The sequence below is a fragment of the Microtus ochrogaster genome, linkage group LG8, assembly GCF_000317375.1.
Source record: "Microtus ochrogaster isolate Prairie Vole_2 linkage group LG8, MicOch1.0, whole genome shotgun sequence".
NCBI lineage: Eukaryota > Metazoa > Chordata > Mammalia > Rodentia > Cricetidae > Microtus > Microtus ochrogaster.
In genome coordinates this window covers 4373567-4393526 of record NC_022033.1, presented here as the reverse complement: position 1 = coordinate 4393526, position 19960 = coordinate 4373567, and the positions used below count along the sequence as shown (strand labels likewise).

Sequence of the window (19960 nt, the reverse complement as noted above, 5' to 3'; positions counted from 1 at the left end):
AAAAAAAAAAAAAAAAACAATGAGAAGGATTTTTGTCACAAAAGAAAAATGTCTATAATTTTAGTATGGGACATATAACTCCCCTCCCCTATTTTTTATCTCACAGTCACCAAAACTGAGATGAGATCATCAATTCTCTCCTCCTCTCACCTACATGGGCAATTTAGGCGGTCTGTGCTGGCAGTCCCCCTCCTGTGTTATCAGTGCAGTGACCAGCGAGGCAGGTGGGAGAGAAGAAGGGTGGTGTCAGTCAGTTGCCTTTGTGCTTGGTCTAGTTCTGTTTGCAAACACCTCAGCCGAAGGGAGGATGCAGGCATCACCCCCAGACACCACTCCTGCTCCATTTTCCTCATGTTCCCTTTGGGTAACAGGCCGCGTAGAACCAGATGTCTAGATTCCAGCTTTGATCCTTTATTTGTATTTAACAACCACAGCCCTTTGAACGTATGCTTTTAGCAGTTTTCTACATACCAGGTTTTGAGTGGAAAACTGAAAGGGTCAGCAGCTGATGGCTGAGATTTTTCAGTAGCCCCGTGAAGCAGAGATCTCAGGCTTCTAATAAGGAGTCTTTGCAAATCAAAGCCTCCTTGCTGAAAGCAAGCAAGTGGTCGCTGGCAGCTTTCACAGAACTGGCAAGGTACCTGGGCAAAGGCTAAGCAAGACTCCACAGATAGAAATCTCTGTGATTTTGTTTGTCCCTGAGCTTTTCAGGCTGCTCCCAGCTAGCTTGCTTGTTCTCCTCTTCTTGTCTTCCTTCCTTTTGTCCGTCTAGCCTCTCTACCTCCCACCCAGGCACACGCCCTTAGTGTCCTCATTTGAGAAGAATCTTGTCCCTAGTTTTTCTTGTCATGGCCTCTTGTACATCCATATCTCTCTTTGCCATCTGCACCTCTCAACCAATTCTAGTAGATAGGAAATTTTTACAAAGTCGAGGGAGCAATATTTAATACATTTAAGAACAGAGAAAGCAGATGAAATATGAAGGTATGGTTGTAAATCATAGTATTAAGCTTGCCGACGGGGATCTTAGTCATCTATGTTTTTGTTTTTACCTTTAATCTATCTCTCTGATAGAAATTTAATTACAAAGATTATTTATGAAAGTCGCTTTTTTTTTCCAAGGTGACAATTACTTGAAATGACTATGTTTCAGGAACTTTCTAGATGCTTGAATTTAATAGCTAGCTCTCAGACTTTGGTGTGTCTTAAAACTGCCAGAAGTCTACAGTTGGGTTTTCAATCAAACTTACTATATGTTGTACCCATCTTGACCAAAGACGGTCCAGGGCCTTCACTCTACGTGAAGACGGCCAACGCAGGACTACTACTTGGTCTTCTTGACTCATCTTCTTTGTGCCTGGCTCAGGTTGCCTCTCGCTGCAGTTTGGTCCTACTGTCCCTCTTACTACCCCTTCTATTGTTAAGGTCATCACACAACCCAGTCACTGCAGCCTAGTGAGAAAAGCAGATCTAATGAGCCTGTTGCAGTTCACCACTGGATGCTAGCTTTGTGCCACCTCCTCTAGCAATACCAATCATGGTGACATTTGCTCCAGTCACCGAAAGCGTCCCTCAGCTGAGCCTCAGGGAAGTTGCTCTCTCCTACAGGGGAGGGGAGTCTCTGCTTTCTGGTTCTGTGGTCAGGGAAGCCCTGCTCTATTCTCCCCCAAGGCTGACACTGCTGTTGAAATGTTGAAGACCAGGAACACATGCTCTGCTGTGCCTTTGGCTAGAGGCTTTTTCTTGGCTGGCTGTAATGTTGGCATTAGTTAATTGAGGGGAAAATCTGAGTTAGGGCTTGCGATTCTATGCAAGCTGGGCATGCGATGGGCACACCTGTCACTGAAGCCAGTGTCCACCAACAGCCCCAAATGTCAGAGATGTAGCGTTCTTTCAGCATTAGCTAGCAGTTTACTGTTCCTTAGGAAAATAAACCATTCCATGGTGGCATTGCTCACCTACTAACCCTTACGGGGATTCTTTGAGATTTGTTTGGCTAATAGAGACAATATTTCCTTTTTAATTCCATCTTCTATAAGCTTCTTTGGTTTTTAAGGTAGAGTCTCACTCTGTAACTTAGCTGGCCTTTCAGTCATGGCAATCCTCCTGCCTCCTATGCCAGCTTCCAGAGTGCTGGGGTTTCAGGTGTGAGCCACCAAAATTCTTAAAAGGCCATTTCTTACACAGTGGAGAGCAGGGCTCCAGTATAGCCCTCTCTCAGCCCCTTTGTAGCTGCAGCCGGAGGCTTCCAGGAGGCAAAGTTCAGATTTTTTTTCACTCGTACTTTTACCTACAGAACACAGACGCTTCTTTCAACAGCTGGGGGGTTTCCAGTTCCTTCTTTCCATGGATCTTTAAACCAGCCTGGCATCCTCAGAAATTCTTAATGTGTCTTATCATTTATGTAAATATTCTCCAAAAGCAGCGCACATTTTAAATGATGTAGCCCCAGTAGCTGGATCTTTCAAACTGGCTCTTAGTAAATGCATTGGCCGTCTATAATTAATACAAGTACCGGAAATCGTCTGAAGAAATGGACTATATTTAGTTTTTAAAAGCAGTCTGCTTTGTATTCTTTGTAAAGTCAGCAACATTCTTTCAATTTGGGGGTGTAATCAGCATAAAAGGAGTCATAATCTGAGAAGGTAGTAGAGACTAAAGCAGGGGACAAGCAGCAGTGCTAAAGACAGTGAACTTCTCCAGTACTGAGTGGCATGCAGAGACCCCTGGACAGGAGTACTGTGGGGACAGCCGAAGTCTCTAGCTCATGAAACACAGCCTTTCATCCAGTCACCAGGCTAGTTACAAATGCCCAGAACTGTCTGGCTACTTTCAGAGCTGGGCAGAGACCTCAGAGAGCACGGTACCATCTGGGCTCTGCTGATGTTACGGGCAAGCAAACACTGAGTCGGGAGTCCACGTAGGGGCAGACAGCGACTCCTGCACAGCTCCCTTCCTTGTGGCCTTCCTCACTGGAGAGGCTATGTATTCTACAGCCTGGGGGAAATAGGTGGAGCTAAGTAATAATTATACATTTTCCAATTTCAACATGTGTGAGCAAACACAAAAGATGAAAAGGTGCCTACACCTCTAGGCGAATCAAACATGCGATTAGTTATGTCACATTGATAACTTAATTTGGGGCTTCCTACCAGCAGATAAAGAGAGAGCTCTGGAAAGTGAAGGACCCCTGGATCCCCATCTGGATCTCAGCTCACCCAAAGTAGGGCTAGTCAAGTCATTGTACTATTTGAAAATACATTTTGGTCAGTAAAAACCAAAGAGGTAAATGTATACCCACAAAGTAACATTCTGCTACCAAAAAATAAAAAAATAAATAAAAATGCCTACTCAGGCAGGTTTTTAACTAACCTACTTCTTATGATGGGATTAATAAAGAATTAAATGCAAGGGAGTTAAAATTCGACAGAATCAGAAAATAATTAAAATGTAAAAGTTTGGGGGGGGGATATTTTTGTGTGCTTTGTTGACGTGGTGTTGCTCTGTAGCCCAGGCTGGCCTCAAACTCAGAGAACTCATCTTGCCTCAGTTTCCAAAGTTGTAGGATTAGAGTCATGAGTTGCTACATCCAACTTAATAAACTTATCTTAGCCGAGGAAATTTTATTTTAGCTGAGAGTTTAAAACCCCTCTTCTCCACCTAAGTCACATTTCCAGTGGCACCTACTGGGTATTTTGCTACCTCACCGTGTGCTCAGATGTCAGATGTCAGCACCTTATCAACAAGTGCACAGTCAGCGGGGAGAGTGGTCTGTGTGTAACTAGTCTCTGGCGTGGCTCTTCATCCCCAGCCAGTTTCCATCTTAAAGGGTCCAGTTAAACATTCTAAGTTCCAGGTTAACCCCCCACCCTAGTCCTCATGCACCTTCCCACAAAGCTAGCGAGGGATGTTTTATGTTAGGGAAATTCGCTTTCCTGCTGTTGGTGGAGAGAACTCTTCGGTATTCTTTCATGCAGCCACAGTCTGCCAGGCTGCGTCATTGTTACCCTGCTGATGTTGATGTGCACCGAGGAAATGGGGCTGACCCTCTCTTCCTTCTGGATTGTACTATTCTGTGCTTCGCAATCATGCTGCTAAGATCGGGCTTAGAAAGCTTTTTCCTCTTCTCTCGTGCTGTCTAAATTGTTTACAGAGAGACTTAATGCACTGTTAAGTTGAAGAGGGAAGAGAACTCCCACAACCTCCTTCTGGTCCCCTTTTACAAACCGTGGGAGGTAGTGAGGAGACACTGATGACCTTGGGGATTGGGCTTCTGTGGCAGAGACCATGAAGTTCCTCTTGCAGGTGGCATTTGCCTATCTGGGTCACTGGTGGTCAATGAAGGCTATAGAAAGTTCCAGTTGTCCTCTTATTCACAGCTATGGTTTTAAACACACGCTGTCATCAGAACCATTGGGTCCCAACACATTGGTCGGGGCGCCTCTCCATTTGGTTGGAATTAGAGTGAGATTCTACTCTAAGTTAAAGGTACGCTATTTGAGGAGTAGCTAGTAGATATTAAAGAGGGTAGTTTCAAAGGCTCATGTCGTTCATCCATGTCTTAGAATTTCTGAGATGACAATTACACATCATGTTTAATACAGAATATAAGTCTGGAGTTACTTTGCAATTGAAATACTAACCAGTGCATATGACAAGAAAAAAAAATTGCCATAGGTGGTCATGACATTGGATGTTTAAGAACCTTTGGGTCCTAGTATCAAAGCCTTCTAGTAGAGATTAGTCAGGCCTGGGAAATACTTCTTACAATATCTGCTTTCATCTCCAATATGGCCAAGACTTCAAGTTATCTACAACAACGGCTCTACTCATCTGTCTAATAAAGTGTAGAGTGTGCTTTGAAGACAGAATGCACTATTTATTGTATCCTGGGCTATTAAAATAATATTATAATTGTATTTTCGCTAGACTCTTGGAAAATAGCTTACAATGGCCCCACCTAATGAAAGGCCTGGGAGAACAGTCTTGTCCAAAAACTCAGTCACATTATTAAGTAATAACAATGCTCAGGAGTTCTGAGCTATGGCAATGTGGTCACTTCTGAAAGCAGAGGTGGCACTCTCGCTCAGAAAGGAGGCTGCAGCAGGACTCAGAGACACAAACTCCCATCTATAAATAAAAAGCTTTCAAAGCCACAAAACTAAATCCCAAATTCATCCAAAGAAGAGTTTCTAAAACAGTCTGTGAGGTATGTGGTCAAGCTATGTGTTAGGGGACCCATGTTTCAGGTCAGAGTGTGTTACTATCTCAACTTGCAGGCTTCAGCATGAAGTAAGTCACCTGGGTCAGGGAGGAACCTGTATCTTCTCTGCCGGGGTAGTTTATGGTCTCACTCAGGATAAAGGTTTTTATAATGTCCATGTGACCCTGAATTTGATGAAGACACTTTTCACTGGAGAACCTTCTGTGCAGAGTGTCCAGAGAATTACATTAATTCATTGCTTCACTTTTAAAGACTGAATTTTAGGCTTTAAAAGAGTGTAAAACTGCAGGGTAATCTATTAAAGTCCATTGCTAACTCATAAGTCCTACATTGTAAGATCCAACTCTGGAAGACTTTTGAAAAGCAAATCCTATACATAACTCTGAGGGTTTGGTAGGTCGATGCTAGGCCAAAGCCATAGATGGTGTCAGCTCAACATACCAATTAAATAAAATCTCTCCTTTCACTTGGTGTCAAGTGAAAACAGACAACCGAGCAGACCACAGACCAGCTTGTGTTTCTGAGCTCTTGGGGCCACTGCTTACCTGTAAACCTGTGGTTCCACCTGCTGCCATTTATTTACAAAGCCAATGCTTTATTTATGAATCCCTGGTTAGTCATAATAACATAGAGGCAAAATTTAACAGTTATTTTTTTTTTCTTTTTCAAGAATGGCTAAGTTAGTAGTTGAATGGAGGAAGCCCTGACCTTGTGTTACATGTTTCTAGGACAATGGTCCCAATTGTGCCTTGCCTACAAAATGTTTCACTGTGTGCCATCAGACAGGTCACTCTTTTTAAAGACTGGGTGTGATATTTATCTACTCGGAGAAGGCCCAGAAACTCTTCATACACTCGCTGTAGGATGTAGTTATTGTATAGGCATGGAGGTTGTGTTGGCTACTATTTACCTCTTACCTTTTAAAAACAATGTGTCTGTGCTTCTACACACTGGAAGCAGGAAGGAAGAGGCTTTTGTACAACTGGAGCGGAACAGAAATTTCTGGCCAGGTCCTCTGTCTTCTAAGTCTTTAATTTCACAAATGACAGATGAATCAAATTCAACCAAGAAGTGTTTGTTGAAGAAGTAAAAGGTAGTCCCTGTCTTCATGTCGCCACTCACAGGGCTGGCCGATACCTGGGAACTCAGAGTTTCCGTGAAGCCCAGCAGGACAGCACTTAAATCTTTTTCATCCACTCTAGTTAGATTAAAAAAAAAAAAAAAGTAAGAAAGAAAGAAAAAAGAAAAAAAAATCAACCTGGGCAGTAGTTCCTTTGAGTTTTTCATACTTCTTTAAGCGTATGTTTGTATGGACCAGAGGCCTTAATCAGTCGTGGGTAAAAACATAACTTCTGAGGAGACATAGTCGGAGCCTGGGCAGCAGTGCAGCAACTTAGGGCCTATTTGTTAGGTTTAGCTTCCTGCTCGTAATTCCAAGAGATCTTTGGTTGCGTAGAATCACTTTCTGGTGTTCTTTCAAATCCGTTTGAAAAAAAAAATCACTAAAAATAGAGCGTAGCATGGAGGCAGAGGTGTACCAGCAGGGACCAAGAAAAAGCAGCATGCTGTGCCTTCTGTGTCACACCCTTTCTGAGTTTGAGTTGGACAAACTTTCGGGCAGGAAAACCCGAAAACTCGGAGTGGTCAACTTTGTTTTCCTACTTTCAAAGATAGAACTGTCCATAATAATTTAAAACATTCACCCCCTCCCCTTGAGGACCTGGGGTGGGTGGGTTGCATTCAGAGTAGAGTTTCTGTTTCCTTCTTCCCAGGGTCCCAAGTTTTGCAAGCTATGTTCAAAAGCGAAAGGAAGGCAACGTAGGAAGAGAGTTTGTGATTACCCGGCAGTTCTGGCATTAATTGACACCTTGTCCCATTCCGGGAAGGTGCCATGTCTTAGTCTGACCATTGGCTCTGTCCGGGCACCTGGGCACAAAGTGGCTGTGTGCCAGTTATTGAATGAATGAATTAATTACATCCAAGTAGACCCCGTGGCAGACCCCAGCACCCGAGGAAGGTTTCTCCAAACTTAATGTCCCTGCCCTTTCACTTAGCCGGTGCTGTCTACCATGTCGTAGCTGGGGGGCCAGGGAGCGGGTTAGGACACTTGTGAGTTTTGAAACAATTCTCCAAAAAGTTCGTGTTCAGTAAAGTACTTTTTCCCTTTTTTCTAGAGCCCCGCATGGCGCCCGAGCCAGGCCATTCCTCTCCCACCTAGGAGGACTCCGCGTGTCCTACTGCCATCCATCTCCATGGCTCTTCTCTTCGGCTGTCACCTCGCCTGCGGATTGCTGCCTGCTTCTTCTAGCCATACTATCCGCCGTTCACTGACATAATACTGCTCGTGAGGAGATCCGAACCCCGTGTGGGGCATCGCGACTAATTAGCTCGGCGCCATCTGCCCAAGCGGGCACGCGCGGCAGGGTGGGAGGGGTGGGCCTCCGTCGCTGCGTGCGCTATCTGGGAAGCTGAGGTAAGAAGGCGCATAGCATGGGTAAGCGGTGTCGTCGTCGTCGCATACTTTTCACGCTGCCCAGGGCTACACCACTATACTGAAAATTGGGAGGCAGGTCTAGGAGGCGGGGTCGGGTGCCCACCGTGTTGGGCGCACCCGTGTTCCCCATTAGATTGCTTCACGTACCCCCTACCCACCCTAAAGGTACCGCCGTATTGTCCCTTGACCCCCCGTCTGTGGCGCAGCCCATTTGGGCGCGTCCTCAGTGGGCCGATTTTTTGTGCTTCCCCTTCGCTTTATAGGGGCCATTGCTTTGGGTCCGTCCTCTGAAGTGGCTGGGGCGTCATCAGGCTGGTTAGAAAAACCCGCTCCACGGCGCGGACACTCAGTCGCGTCGGCACCGCGGAGCGGGCTGCGTCAGGTGGCTGGCACCAGCGGCGCTCGCTGGCTCCCTGCTCTCGGGCTTGGGGCTGCAGCACCGGCTGGAGCGAACCCTTGTCCCGGCGTGGGGCGGCGGCGGCGGGCAGACGTGCAGGCACTGCCTTGCGTGTGAGTGCCCCCCACTCACATGTAAGTCGGGGAGCGCGGGGGCTTTCTACCCAAGTTCGAGGTACCCGGCGCGGGCAAGAGCCACCGGGCAAGAGCCGGGACAGGGCAGGGGTGCCTGGCGCCGCTGCCCTGCCTCGCGCCTCCCGGGCATCCTCCAATTCTCTCTCTTCTCTCTCTTCTCTTCTCCATTGACGTCCCCAAGAGCTAACCCAAGGAGCGCCTAAGGGTAATAGCAAACTCTTGTCATTTTCACCTTTGCACTTTTCTTTTTCTCGTGTGGTTTTTTCTTTATTTTATTTTTCCCTTTTCAGTTGTTGGGCATTTCTTGGTGCTTTTTTGGTTTGTCGCTATTGTTGGGTGCTTTGTGGTTTGTTCTCTCCCCCTTTTTCGTTTGCTCATCCTTTTTGACGCTAACTCTTAGGCAGCCAGCTCAGCAGCCCCCTACGAAGCCCTGGGGAAGCCACTCTCGGTGGCCCCAAGACAGTACAGCGGAGACCACGGCGGAGCCCCCCGACACGGGGCGCACAGGAGCCGGAAAGCCCGAGGCCGGGGGCAAGCAGACCGCCCGGGCCAGGCGCGAGCCAAGCTCCCCGAGGAGGCCGGGTCACCATGCTGAAGATGGCCAAGAAGCTCAAAGCGCGAGCGGTGGAGAGCGAGAGGAAGACAGCCGCGGCTGCCGCCGAAGTGGCTGCCGAAGCTGCCGTGGCGGCTGCGGCGCTGGCAGAGCAGAAGAACGGGGACCCCGAGAAGCCCCCCAAGTCCGTCAAAATCCCCGTGAACGCCGGGCACGATGTGCCGCCCGAAAAGTTGCTAAGCGACAAAGAGCGCAAGAAGCTAGAGAAGAAGTTGCTGGAGCAGAGGAAAAAAGAGGAGAAGAAGAGAGAGAAAGAGAGGAAGAAGTTGGAGAAGATGATGAAGAAGAAGAAGAAGAATGTGCCAGAATCCCAATCGGAGGCCCGAGGTCCCGAGGTCGCCGCCGCCGCCACCGCCGCCACCGCCGCAGGCGAAGACGAGGGCGCCGCGCAGGGCGCCGCCGCCGGGGCCGGGCTCGGAGAGGGCGCCGCCGCCGGGGGCACGAGTAGGGCCTGGGCCCAGTGGGACACTGACTCCGATGAAGATGATGCCTACTATGCGCCACCTCGTGTTGGAGGCGTCGTGTGGCGCCCCGGCCCTGCCAAGGCTGGCGCACTCAGCGCGCACATGCCCCTCGTGGTGTTCCTGGTATTCTCCATCCGCAGCCCCTCGTGGGTGCTCAACTTCCTCCTGCAGAGGCGCACGGAGCAGGGCCGTGGCTGTGGCTTCGTGTTCGGGGCGACCTGCTGCTTCCGAGTGTTCCTGGGCTGCGCCTTCTTCTCCTTCCTGAGTGGCCGCACCAAGCGCAGAGGCAGAGGCCGTGGGCGCTCCCGGGCCAGGGGCACCGGGCGCCGGGGGCGCGACGAGCGGCTCATCTAGTCAGACCCCCCACCCCCCCATCATCATCATCCACATCGACCACCACCACCACCACACCACCACCACCTTCCACCTTCACCACCATTGCCGTGTAGTGTGGATCTTTATTAGTGCTTGTGTGTGGACACATTTTCCTTTTTGGTTGCTCTGTCCTTGGCTTTGTGCTTGCCTTGCTTTTGTGCACACTCCCTGCTCTCTGGCTCTCTCAGTGTCTCTCTCTCCTTTTCGAAATTTTCCTAAGTCCGGGCCCGCGCTCCCTCCCTTTCCGCCCACCCTGGCCCCTTGGCGGCGCCCGCCCGCCCTGCAGCAGGAGGAGGGGGATCCGGGGCCGCCCGGCCCGGGGGTGGAGCGCTGGCATCGTGCGAGGGGTCGTCACCACTGCGGGGCCGCCCCCTCTCCCCCCGCGCGGCCAGGCCCCGGCCCCAAGCCGCGGGTGGGGCGAGGAGACGACCCCTCTGTGCATCCCGGCCCGGGCTGGACTTGGGTGCAGGGACCCCCTGCCCGGCCTCCGGGCACCGCCTCCCTGCGCCCGCGCCCGCCCTCCCAGCCGCGGCCCTCCTCCTCCTCCTCCTCTTTCCACCCCCCTCGCCGCCGTCGCCTCCGCCTCCCCCCGCTCCCCCCGCCCGCCGTGGCGCTTTTGGTTCGGGGCGTCGGGCCCGGGCCGAGGCAATAAGAGCGGCGGCGGCGGCGGCGGCAGCAGCAGCTCCCGCGGCTCCTGCTCTGCTCCGCCTCGGCCCCGGAGCGAGGGGCGGAGAGCTGCGCGCTTGCCTTAGTCCGAGCCGCCACCCTCCCCTTGTTCCCCGCTTTCCCGGCCCGCCTGAGGCCGCCCGCCCCGTCCCCGCCGCCCCGCAGCCCGGCCGCGCCCCGCCGCCGCCATGGGCTGCCTCGGCAACAGTAAGACCGAGGACCAGCGCAACGAGGAGAAGGCGCAGCGCGAGGCCAACAAAAAGATCGAGAAGCAGCTGCAGAAGGACAAGCAGGTCTACCGGGCCACGCACCGCCTGCTGCTGCTGGGTAAGGGCGGGGCGGGGGGCACCGGCCCGGCCTGGGAGCCCCGCAGGGCACCCGCAAGGCCTCGCGCGCCAAGCCCGCCCCCCGCCCGAGCGCTCTGGCGCTGTCCCGGGCCCTTTGGCCCGTTGGGCCTTGCGTGTGCGGGGGGCGAGGCCGTCAGGGGGACCCTAGGGCGAAATTCGGCCGGGCGGGGGCTGCAAACAGGGCGTGGGTCCCCCTCGCTCAGTCTCGATCTCTTAGTTGCCCGCACCCCCACCCCCGGCTCCGTGTCTGCGCGAGGCCTACACGGTGCCAGGGGCCGGGGTGCGTGTCGGGAGGGGGAAGGGAGGCCCACGGGGCCCCTCTGACTGCGACAGAGTAGGGCTAGGGACAGGAAACGGGCTGGCGGGCCCAGGGACGGGGACCCGCCTCACTGGGGAGTACGATTTGTTGGGAAGGGGCCCAAAGAGAGGCAAGGGCAACAGGGGGGGACTCAGGGACCTTGGCCGGGGAGGCTCTGGCGAGGGAAGTGGCCGCCAGGGTGGTGGGGCGAGTGACATCAGCCCCTCGGAAAGGACGGGGCGGTAAAGGTGGTGCAGAGGGGGGAGGGGGCGCAGGCGAGTCGTGGCGCCTAAGTGGGGGGGGCGAGGGAGGAGGGAGCGTGGCGGACTCTGGGCGCGACTCGGGGCGATTCGGGCTGGACCGACTGTGCGCGGAGCAGACGTGTCCTGGGCCAGGCCAGGCCGTGGAAGGAAGAGAAGGAGAATCAAACAAAATAAGACCAAAAAATAAAAATTAAAAAAAAAATAGTACGCACAGTGCCCAGTGAAGCCAAATGACACGTCATTTTACAGTGTGACCTTTTCCCCCTCTTCTAGACTTACAGGCTTTTTGAAAAGCAAAGAAGAGCATTAAATGGTAGCAGCTGCCCCCCCAGCAGTGCCCCTACCCGTGTAACAACACACACGTTTTCCTCTTAGTCGGCCTCCTTGAGTGAAAACACAAAAGTGAAAAATAAAATAAAAGCGTATTTTTGAAAGACTCATAAATAAGATAAAACTAGAAAATGACATTTGTCTGTAAATGGCTTCGTGGTTTCGAAATGGCGTTTTTAAATTTTTTGTCCTTTTCAAGGTGGGGGGGGGCAGAATAAGCGCTCTGGGAAGACTTTGCTGGGTGGAAGCTGATGAAAAGACATTAATTAGTTGTTTGTCGAGTGACATTTGGTTGTTTGGTTTTTCTTCTCTTTTTTTCACTGCGGCTTTTTCTCCTTGGCAAAAAAAGGGGGGGGCAAAGAAAAAGGAGGGGTCCCTAAACTAAGAAGATTGTCTCTCCCTTTTAAGGTGCTGGGGGGGGGGCTACAAAGGCACACAGGCAAAGTTGTTGAAACGGCCACGAAAACATTACACAACATTGATTAGAATGGAAACTTTCCACTTCTTGGTATTTTGGCTATCTGAATAAATTTGTGAATTTGCTGGGAGCACGGTCACATTTCAACAAAGTAGTTTAATTATCGAAAATAAAATGATAGGAGGCTGTTTTTCTTTGTGCTGGCGTTCGGTTTGATCTTTTTGGATGGGGTCACGTCTTTGTTTTCTCTGGGGCAGATTCAGGAAAGCAGAAAATTATTAGTAAAGTGAAAACCAGTGTCTTTGGTGTTGATGCATTTGCAATTTTAGTAATTAGAGGAGATAAAGGTTGGATCTAAAGCTTCTAAAGGCATAATTATGCCATAAATATTAATATGCCACACTTTGATTTTAAAGTACACACCTGAAAAAGTCTAGAATCTTCTGTATGGTGCACTCTTGCTTATGTGAATGTTGATTTAACTCCAGGATGATGTTAATGACACATTAAATTTCTAACCCCTTTGTTTTTCTGTCTTCACAGTGATTTCAAGTGAGCCCACTTATTTGAGACCATTGTTCTGAGCCCACCCTGCTGCTCCTCAGGTCTCCTAGTCTACTGGCTCATTAGACCACAATTAATTAGTGACCTTTGCCATAGAAATCTGTTGCCCTGGCCATTGGCAACGTTTTTGCATTTCTTAAAATGAAATAATTTCCCACAAAGGAAACCTAATCTCCCAACCCCCTTTTCATTAGCCCATTTTAACTTTTGCGATGTAAATTAAGTCAATTACAGAACTACAAAACCCCCTGACAGTTATTTCCAGCCCAGTTTTCTGTTCTCAACAAATCTGGAAACTGAGGCACAGATCTAGTTCTGTCTATTAAAAAAAAAAAAAAAAAAAACAGGTGTCCCAATTTTTAACATTTCTAAGATGAGAATCTGAGGATCCTGATTAGTACTCTGTTTCCTTCATGGGACCTCACAATGGTGCCTTTATATTTAATTTATGAGACTTTTGCACATTTAGGATGGTGTTTGCTTTGAAATCAATGCTTTTGTGGAAACCAATTTTAACTTTTACAGATATTGATTACAGCCTTGGGTTTGAAAGGTAAAAGGGGGAGGAATACTTCACTATCTGGGTACCAAGACAAAAACAATATAATTAAAAAGATTTTTAAAAGTATTCAGATTTATGTGGGAGGAGGGGGAAACCGTTCACTAGTTATTCTCTGACTTGATGGTTCGGGGTGGGGTGGGGTAGGGTGGCAGGGGGAGGAGGTCTATAAAATGTTACTGTTTAGAAAGAAACAAAAGGATTTAAAATAGACACTTGTGCTTCTTTAGTTGGGAAAAGCTTAGAATCTTCCAGTTTAGGAGTTTCCAGGAATATTTGTGCATACAATGAAAGTCATTTTCTTTAATTCTTTACTGTCTGCATGTTGCCTGATGCTAAGAAGGTCTCAAGTACCATGTTTGATATTAAACTGTGTTGGGTTTTTTTTCTTTGTTTTTTGCTCCTTTTTTGTTTGTTTGTTTGTTTTTTTTGCTTTTTACCTCCTGCTGCTGACAGATAATTGATGGTCTTCCATTTCCCTCTGCAACTTGGTAGTTGTATCCAGAAGAAAAGTATCTTTAGAAAGATTCCTTTTGCAGGGAAAGGGAGTGGATAAGTGAATACAATGTAGCATTGGTGTTAGGGCGGACTGCAAGCATGCTAGAGAGCAGCTGCTTTGGTGTTGGGAGGAGGTGCTGCAGCGGGACGTGATGTGAAGTTGGGGGTCTGCAGTGTCTAGGCATTGCCTGCCAGTCCTGGGTATTTTAACCATAACATATCTAACAAACAGGAAATTAGGTGGCTGCTGCATTTCTGTGTACCTTTGACCACATTTCAATATTAAGTTCACATTTTTTACTTAAATTTTTCGCCCCTCCAATGACAATTACGTCATCCCCTCACAACTTCATGATTTTTAAAAACCCAAAGAGAAAACAAACCAACAGCAAAACTCACAAAATAATTAAAATTAAAAAAAAAATCTATCTTAAAAACAGCAGAGCCTTTAATTCTTGCTTGTTACTCTATGGTGAGATACTTCAGGTAGACCCTAAGTTGGACATGTCTTTGTTTTTCACGGCGTCGTCACGTCCAGGAAATTTGCAATTGTGTCACTGTGTGTCTGTTGTGTGCTGCTTCGCTGCTTCTCAAGGCCATCATCCACGCGAAGTGTGGCAAGCCTCTGTCTTAACCCCCTCACTTTCCTTCTCAGGTGCTGGAGAGTCTGGCAAGAGCACGATTGTGAAGCAGATGAGGATCCTGCATGTTAATGGTTTTAATGGAGAGTAAGTGTCAAATCCAAGCAGGGTGCGCAGAAGGAGTGGCCCGTGCCTGGCCTGTAGGAGAGTGTGTACTAACGTCCAGAAAGCACAGCTGCTAATTGCCACTAATTATTTTTTTCTAATTTGCATAGTAGACAGCCCAGGAAAGAGCTGATGGGTGCACTCCCATCTCAACCTTTGGTGCAACAATAGGAATAACAGTAAAAGCACCCGTGTCCACCCCAAGCGGCCCCTCGCGCTGGAAAATGGTGCCTGGTTGCAGAGGACAGTGAACAGCATTTGGCCGGGTGACAGCGTCTCTGAGGCCAGGTCCTCTGCTGCAGCCTCGGTCTGCTGCAGTGCGGCTCCAACATGGCCGACGGGGCCTTGGCCACCCCTTGTCCAGCCAGAGCTGGCCAGCGCAGGAGGTCCCCACCCACCACCCTGCGGGTTTTACTGGAGTAAACTGGTGTGGTCTTTTGTACCATCAGGAAAACCTCGGTTCAACTACGGGTTCACTTAAAAGTTAGAATCCACAGCCACGAGGCCGGCAAGCTTCAAGCTTGTGCATCCTTAGCCCCTGCAGAATTAATGTTTCTCTAATTAACAAAAGCAATACTCTTACCTAAACATGGGGGAAAAAAAGAGTACAAATGATGAAAAGACAGGAAACTAGCTACTTCTGGCTAGTCCAGGGGGCATTTTGCCTTTGAAATGACCTTCCTGGTTTAAGACAATATGGCGATACAGTACTGACGTGAGAATGGAGATTTTTCTTAGAGAGAGAGAGAGAGAGAGAGAGAGAGAGAGAGAGAGAAGAGAGAGAAAGGAGGCAAATATGGGGTCCTGCCTCCCATGAAGAATGCAAACTGAGGAATCACTCGATGCAGTAGGGAATTTGCCTTTTCTGCTTAGCCCCCATTGTTCTCAGTGATGAGACAGGATAAACTTGCTCCCTTGGGCTGTTTTCACTGGTTAATCTCTAGGTGAGAAGCACTAGTTTGTAATTACTGGTTAGTTAACCTAGTTGGTTAATACTCCCACCCCCTTTCTTCACCCTGATTTAGTTGAAAATCTGGCCTTTGGTTGTATTTTAACTTAACCACCCAGGGAGGGGCACCTACTTCTGCCCCCTACCAAGCCTTAAGTGCTGGGGATTCAGGATGCCACAGGCTGCTCTTTATGAAAGCTTCTAGAATTTGTTAGATTGACTAATCAGGTTAGAAAAAGATGACATCACCCATGTGAAGGGTTTGGATTCAGATGCTCTTTAAATCATAACCCCAAATTCAAAGATTAGTTAATAAGCAGAGGGGAGGGGCCTTGCTCACTAATTTCAGAATTGACTCAGTTACTACTGTGCACCCATAATCTAATCTATTGAGTAAATCACTGTCACCTACGAAAAATCGATTCTAGGATTCTTAATTCCTAATTCTGCCTTCTCAAAGCCTAACCAAGGAGATTGGCACCTGTCAGTTAACAAGCAGAATACGAAAACATCCCACCCCAGATGTGAGGGATTCTTTATTATGAGGCTAGTTAAGGAAAAATAATCTGGCCATGCACCTCAAAATATTTAATCAAAAATACCTTGATGAAAGTGGGACGTGGCTAGCATTTTAAGGAAACAGCAGCCACTGTTCGGTTGAGTCAGATGGAAGCAATGTCATCCTTAAAGTTTTATTAGTTTACAAATTTCCCTAAAGTCTTATTTTTTTAAAAGCCAATTCTCCCTAAATATTGCTGCAGCTGAGGGTTCTAAACCAGAACTTCTCCTTTCTATTTTCTCTCTGAAAAGAGGAAGAGGCATTCCCAGTTTGCCTTCTTTGTGGATCTCCAAGATGATAAATTTAGCCCATGAAAGTGATATTCGGAGCTTCCTTGGGGGGCTGGATTCCCTATTTTGACCTGGTCCAGCTATGCCTCGAAGGTTCTCTCACTATGGTATTGACCAGAAATCTCTATACCCTGTTCTTGGCCTAGCCACCATTACATTTTTAAAGAGTATAACATAATATTAATTTGACCTTCAGAAATACAGAGGCCAAATATAGACTTTCCTAACTCAGAGCTAACTTCCTGAAGTTTTAATGCCAGGAAAGATGAACCCTGGTTGAGCCAATCGATTATAAAGCTGAGTGTTTATGCCCCACACGTAGCCCCTACCACGACAGAAAGGTGATTCAGTTCACACCAGGAAATGAGGAATGTCCCATTTGTGCTGTGGTGGGCCAGGAAGGACATGAGAAGATCTGACGGTAAGGGCCAGGAGCCTTCTGAAATCCCATAGTCTCAAGCGGTCTATGGCAAGTCACTGCCACGGCTCCTTGGTGCCTGTGCATTTAGTGAAAGCAGAAGAAAATAATTACCTGTCCCTCCTGTCTCCAGCCTGAGTCTCCTGAGGGCCCCACTAATTCAGCCAGGAAAGTGTGGAACACTTCCCCCTGCGGCCTACAGTCTCAGTGGATATTCCCAGTTAGTCAGGCAAGCCACTTAAGGCTTCACCGGGAGGAGTGCCCAGGACTGTCAGGTTGCTCTCACCTGGTTATTTAGGGATGCAAGAGGCTTTGTGGGGTTTGTGTGCGATTGCAGTGCCTTGCAGATAGGTGAGCTTTCGATCTCTCTTTGAAAGGGGCGGCGAAGAGGACCCGCAGGCTGCAAGGAGCAACAGCGATGGGTAGGCACATTCAAAAACAGAAAACTCTTCTAACAGACAAAACAAACATGAAGATCATAGTGGGGAAACTGAGGACCAGACTCGGGAGCAGAATAGAGATCATCTCAGGGCCATCAGCCATTTTGGTGTGCATTTGCAAATGTCGTGTAATCCAGTAAAGTGCTCAACAGAAAATGTTTTGGCCCAAAGGATGCAGCTGGGAGAAAGTTGGCCATCTCAGCCTCTGAGGAAAATTTAAGATTTTAAGAATAGATATTTTCCTTATGGACTTTATTTCCCCTCCACTTAAATCATTAAATTCTGTCCACAGAGTGGTCAGTCTAACCTTAAAATTTCAAAACTCTTTGGGGAAAAAAAATTAGTATTTCCTCAATTAAAACTATTCGTTGCCTCCTAGTATTTTATCTTGGGGAAAATATATGCCTAATGTCATGGCACTTTGTGGAAGGCCATTGACCTTGACGCCTCTGGCCTCAAAATTTATTTTAAAAAAAAAATTTAAATTTTAACGCAAGGCACTTTACATCAATCAGTGAACAAGAGCATTTGTGACGGCACCCCACTCATTCCCATTGTTTATTATTTTGCTTTCTCCTCCCCACAAGCATCTCATGCCTGCAGACACACGCACACGCATGCCAGGCATCCATCCAGCTCCATTCGCTCACTCAGCATGCAGGACGGAGCAGCTATTTCTCATATCAATTCATAGAGAAGCTTCTAGTCTAGGACATCGAAAAGAAATGGCTTCTGAGACCGGGCATGGGTGGGTCAAAGGATATGGGGGTCGGGGACAAAGTAACTGACACATGTTTGTTCATCTGTTTCTTTTAGAATATATTACCCCTACTAGATGATGGCTACAGTCCTCCATCTTCTTCGCTATGTCCTCTCCCAACTATCCCAACTTGCATGCTTCAATTGCCCGGTCTTAGGAAACTAATAAGAATACTATTCTGTTGTCTGGGGGGAGGGGGAGGGGTCCCCACCTAGTTCCTAACCTTTAGACATAAGTGACAAAGGAAGGAGGAAATGACATCCTTGATTGGCTACAGTATAGTAGAAGAGCAATCAGAAAAGGCATCGATAGATTGATTATCGGCTGTACCAAAAGTTGGCATCTGAGGAATGTGGCAAGCCCCTACTGAGAGAGCCTACTACGTATCGTGTTGTGCTAAACCTCTCAACCTTACTAATACTTACCTGCACGTCTTTCCTCCTATGACTCTCTACTCTACAAGTAAAAATCAGTATTAACAAGCCTGATAAATAAAATTCTCTGCATGTCTCAGCAATCCCTGTATCTTGCGTCTGTCTTCTGTCTCCTCTCTTGTCTGTCTTTCCCCACAAGCATAAAGATAGGGTAGAGAAATGGAGGATGGGTTCCACATAGCTTTCCCCTACCACTTAACAGAAGGGAGAGGGGGCAGGACCTACTAAAAATGCTAACCCCACTAATCTGCCTTACACTTTTCTGGGGGGTGGGATGAGGGGGACAGCATCCTAGGGGGTGGAACAAGGGGGTGGGTGGGGGAGCATCCTATAGAGACCTCCAGCCCCAACACTGCTCAGAGCCCTGGAACCGGCACGCGTAGTTTAGAGACATCTAAGGGGGTTTTCTCTGAATTTCACAATCAGCGTTAATTTCATTAGGCGGCTTTACAAAGGAGGGCAAACCTGCCAGCCCCTGATATGACGGCTCCATCTACATAGTAATCTCTTCAATGGAGAGGTTTTGTTTTAGTACTACACGCCCGAATTAGATTGTAGATTTTCTATTTTAGCTGTTTTATACTGGGTACACTCCCACACCTATTCACATACGTAGATGAATACTGAACACGTTCTCAGAATATCTGTATTTTAAGACTGGAAGCTTTCCAATTATCATACTACTACTTAGAACAAAATATCAAACTGAATGAGGAATCTTCCCTGGGGAAATGCTTCCTTCTACCTGTAGGTTGATTGGAGTAGTTAATACTCAGATAACCTCATTTTTCTGTTGTGGAGCCTTAAAACCCAAGAATTGGGGCTCTCAGTACCAATGGCTGGGAACCCTTTTAAAAAAAAAATCTTGGAGTAGATTTGTCCCAAGGCAGGATAGGGGAGGCTCACTGTGAACTCTAAATCAGAGTACTAGGGCCATCAGACACATGCTTTTAGATGCCCACATAGCCAGTCTCCAAGTTTAACACTAGGGTGGGAACTGCATCGCCTCCCTAAGGGAACCAGTCCCCCTGAGGGGTGGGGACCCCATGCCTTTAAAGAGTCTGAGGGCCCCCAGGCAGCTTTCAGGGTGTGTCTAACTCCCGCATCTCGCCCCCTCCCCTCAAGCCTACGTGCCACCACCCCCCCCCAGCCCTAGGACAGCCCCTCCAATCTGCAGGAGCCACAAGGCCTTTCCTCTTGCCTCCTTTTCCTGTTCCCCCAAGTGGTGGGTTCACTTTAGTACAAATGTAAGGAGAGGCAGCTTGCCCTCCTCCTGGGGAGGGAGGGGGTGGTCTGATTCTCCCCTGTCATGACGTGGGACCTTAGCACTCAGCCCCTCCCTCCTGCTGATGAGTATCCCCAAGCCCTAAACCTTGCAAACCCTTACCTACCAGGGAAGATTAGTGTCTAGGAGCCACCTAAAAGATGGACCCCAATAAAAGTATGTAGTGAGATCATTCAGAGCACAGAGCCCACTCCCCAAATACACAAACCTGGGTGGAAGAAGAGCCCTGTTTAAATATCGGCTGTTACAACTCTTTGTGAAAGAATGGGTTCTTTGGGTGTGGGCCTATTGGTGGGTCTGCACATGACCCCCAGGTCCCCACCCCGTTGGCAGGCATGTGCAAGACCCCCAGATTCCCACTCAGATGGCGGGTGCGTACACGACCCCAGATCCCCGCCCTGTTGGTAGACATACAAGACCCCCAGATTCCCACTC

The 19960-nt window shown here is 48.4% G+C and overlaps 2 protein-coding genes across 8 annotated transcripts in view; both read left to right on the top strand.

The window, feature by feature from the left end:
• LOC101995578 (guanine nucleotide-binding protein G(s) subunit alpha isoforms short) overlaps positions 1–19960 on the top strand; it is a 52861-nt gene that overhangs the window by 25755 nt on the left and 7146 nt on the right. For 2 of the 5 annotated variants that reach the window (XM_005362788.3, XM_026787292.1), the window contains exons 1-2: positions 10408–10694; positions 14300–14372. In XM_005362788.3, coding sequence (XP_005362845.1) covers positions 10556–10694; positions 14300–14372 — 212 coding nt within the window. In that variant the 5' untranslated portion in view covers positions 10408–10555. Of the gene's footprint in view, positions 1–9717; positions 10695–14299; positions 14373–16983; positions 17029–19960 lie in introns of those variants that run through there. The other 3 variants (XM_005362785.3, XM_005362784.3, XM_005362780.2) reach the window with 3 other exon arrangements.
• The window catches only part of LOC101997770 (neuroendocrine secretory protein 55-like), a 59721-nt gene that overhangs the window by 36530 nt on the left and 3231 nt on the right, over positions 1–19960 (top strand). For 2 of the 3 annotated variants that reach the window (XM_013352111.2, XM_013352110.2), the window contains exons 3-4: positions 14300–14372; positions 16984–17028. The gene's annotated coding sequence lies outside the window, so the exon portion shown is untranslated. The remainder of the gene's footprint in view (positions 1–14299; positions 14373–16983; positions 17029–19960) is intronic. The other variant, XM_013352112.2, reaches the window with a different exon arrangement.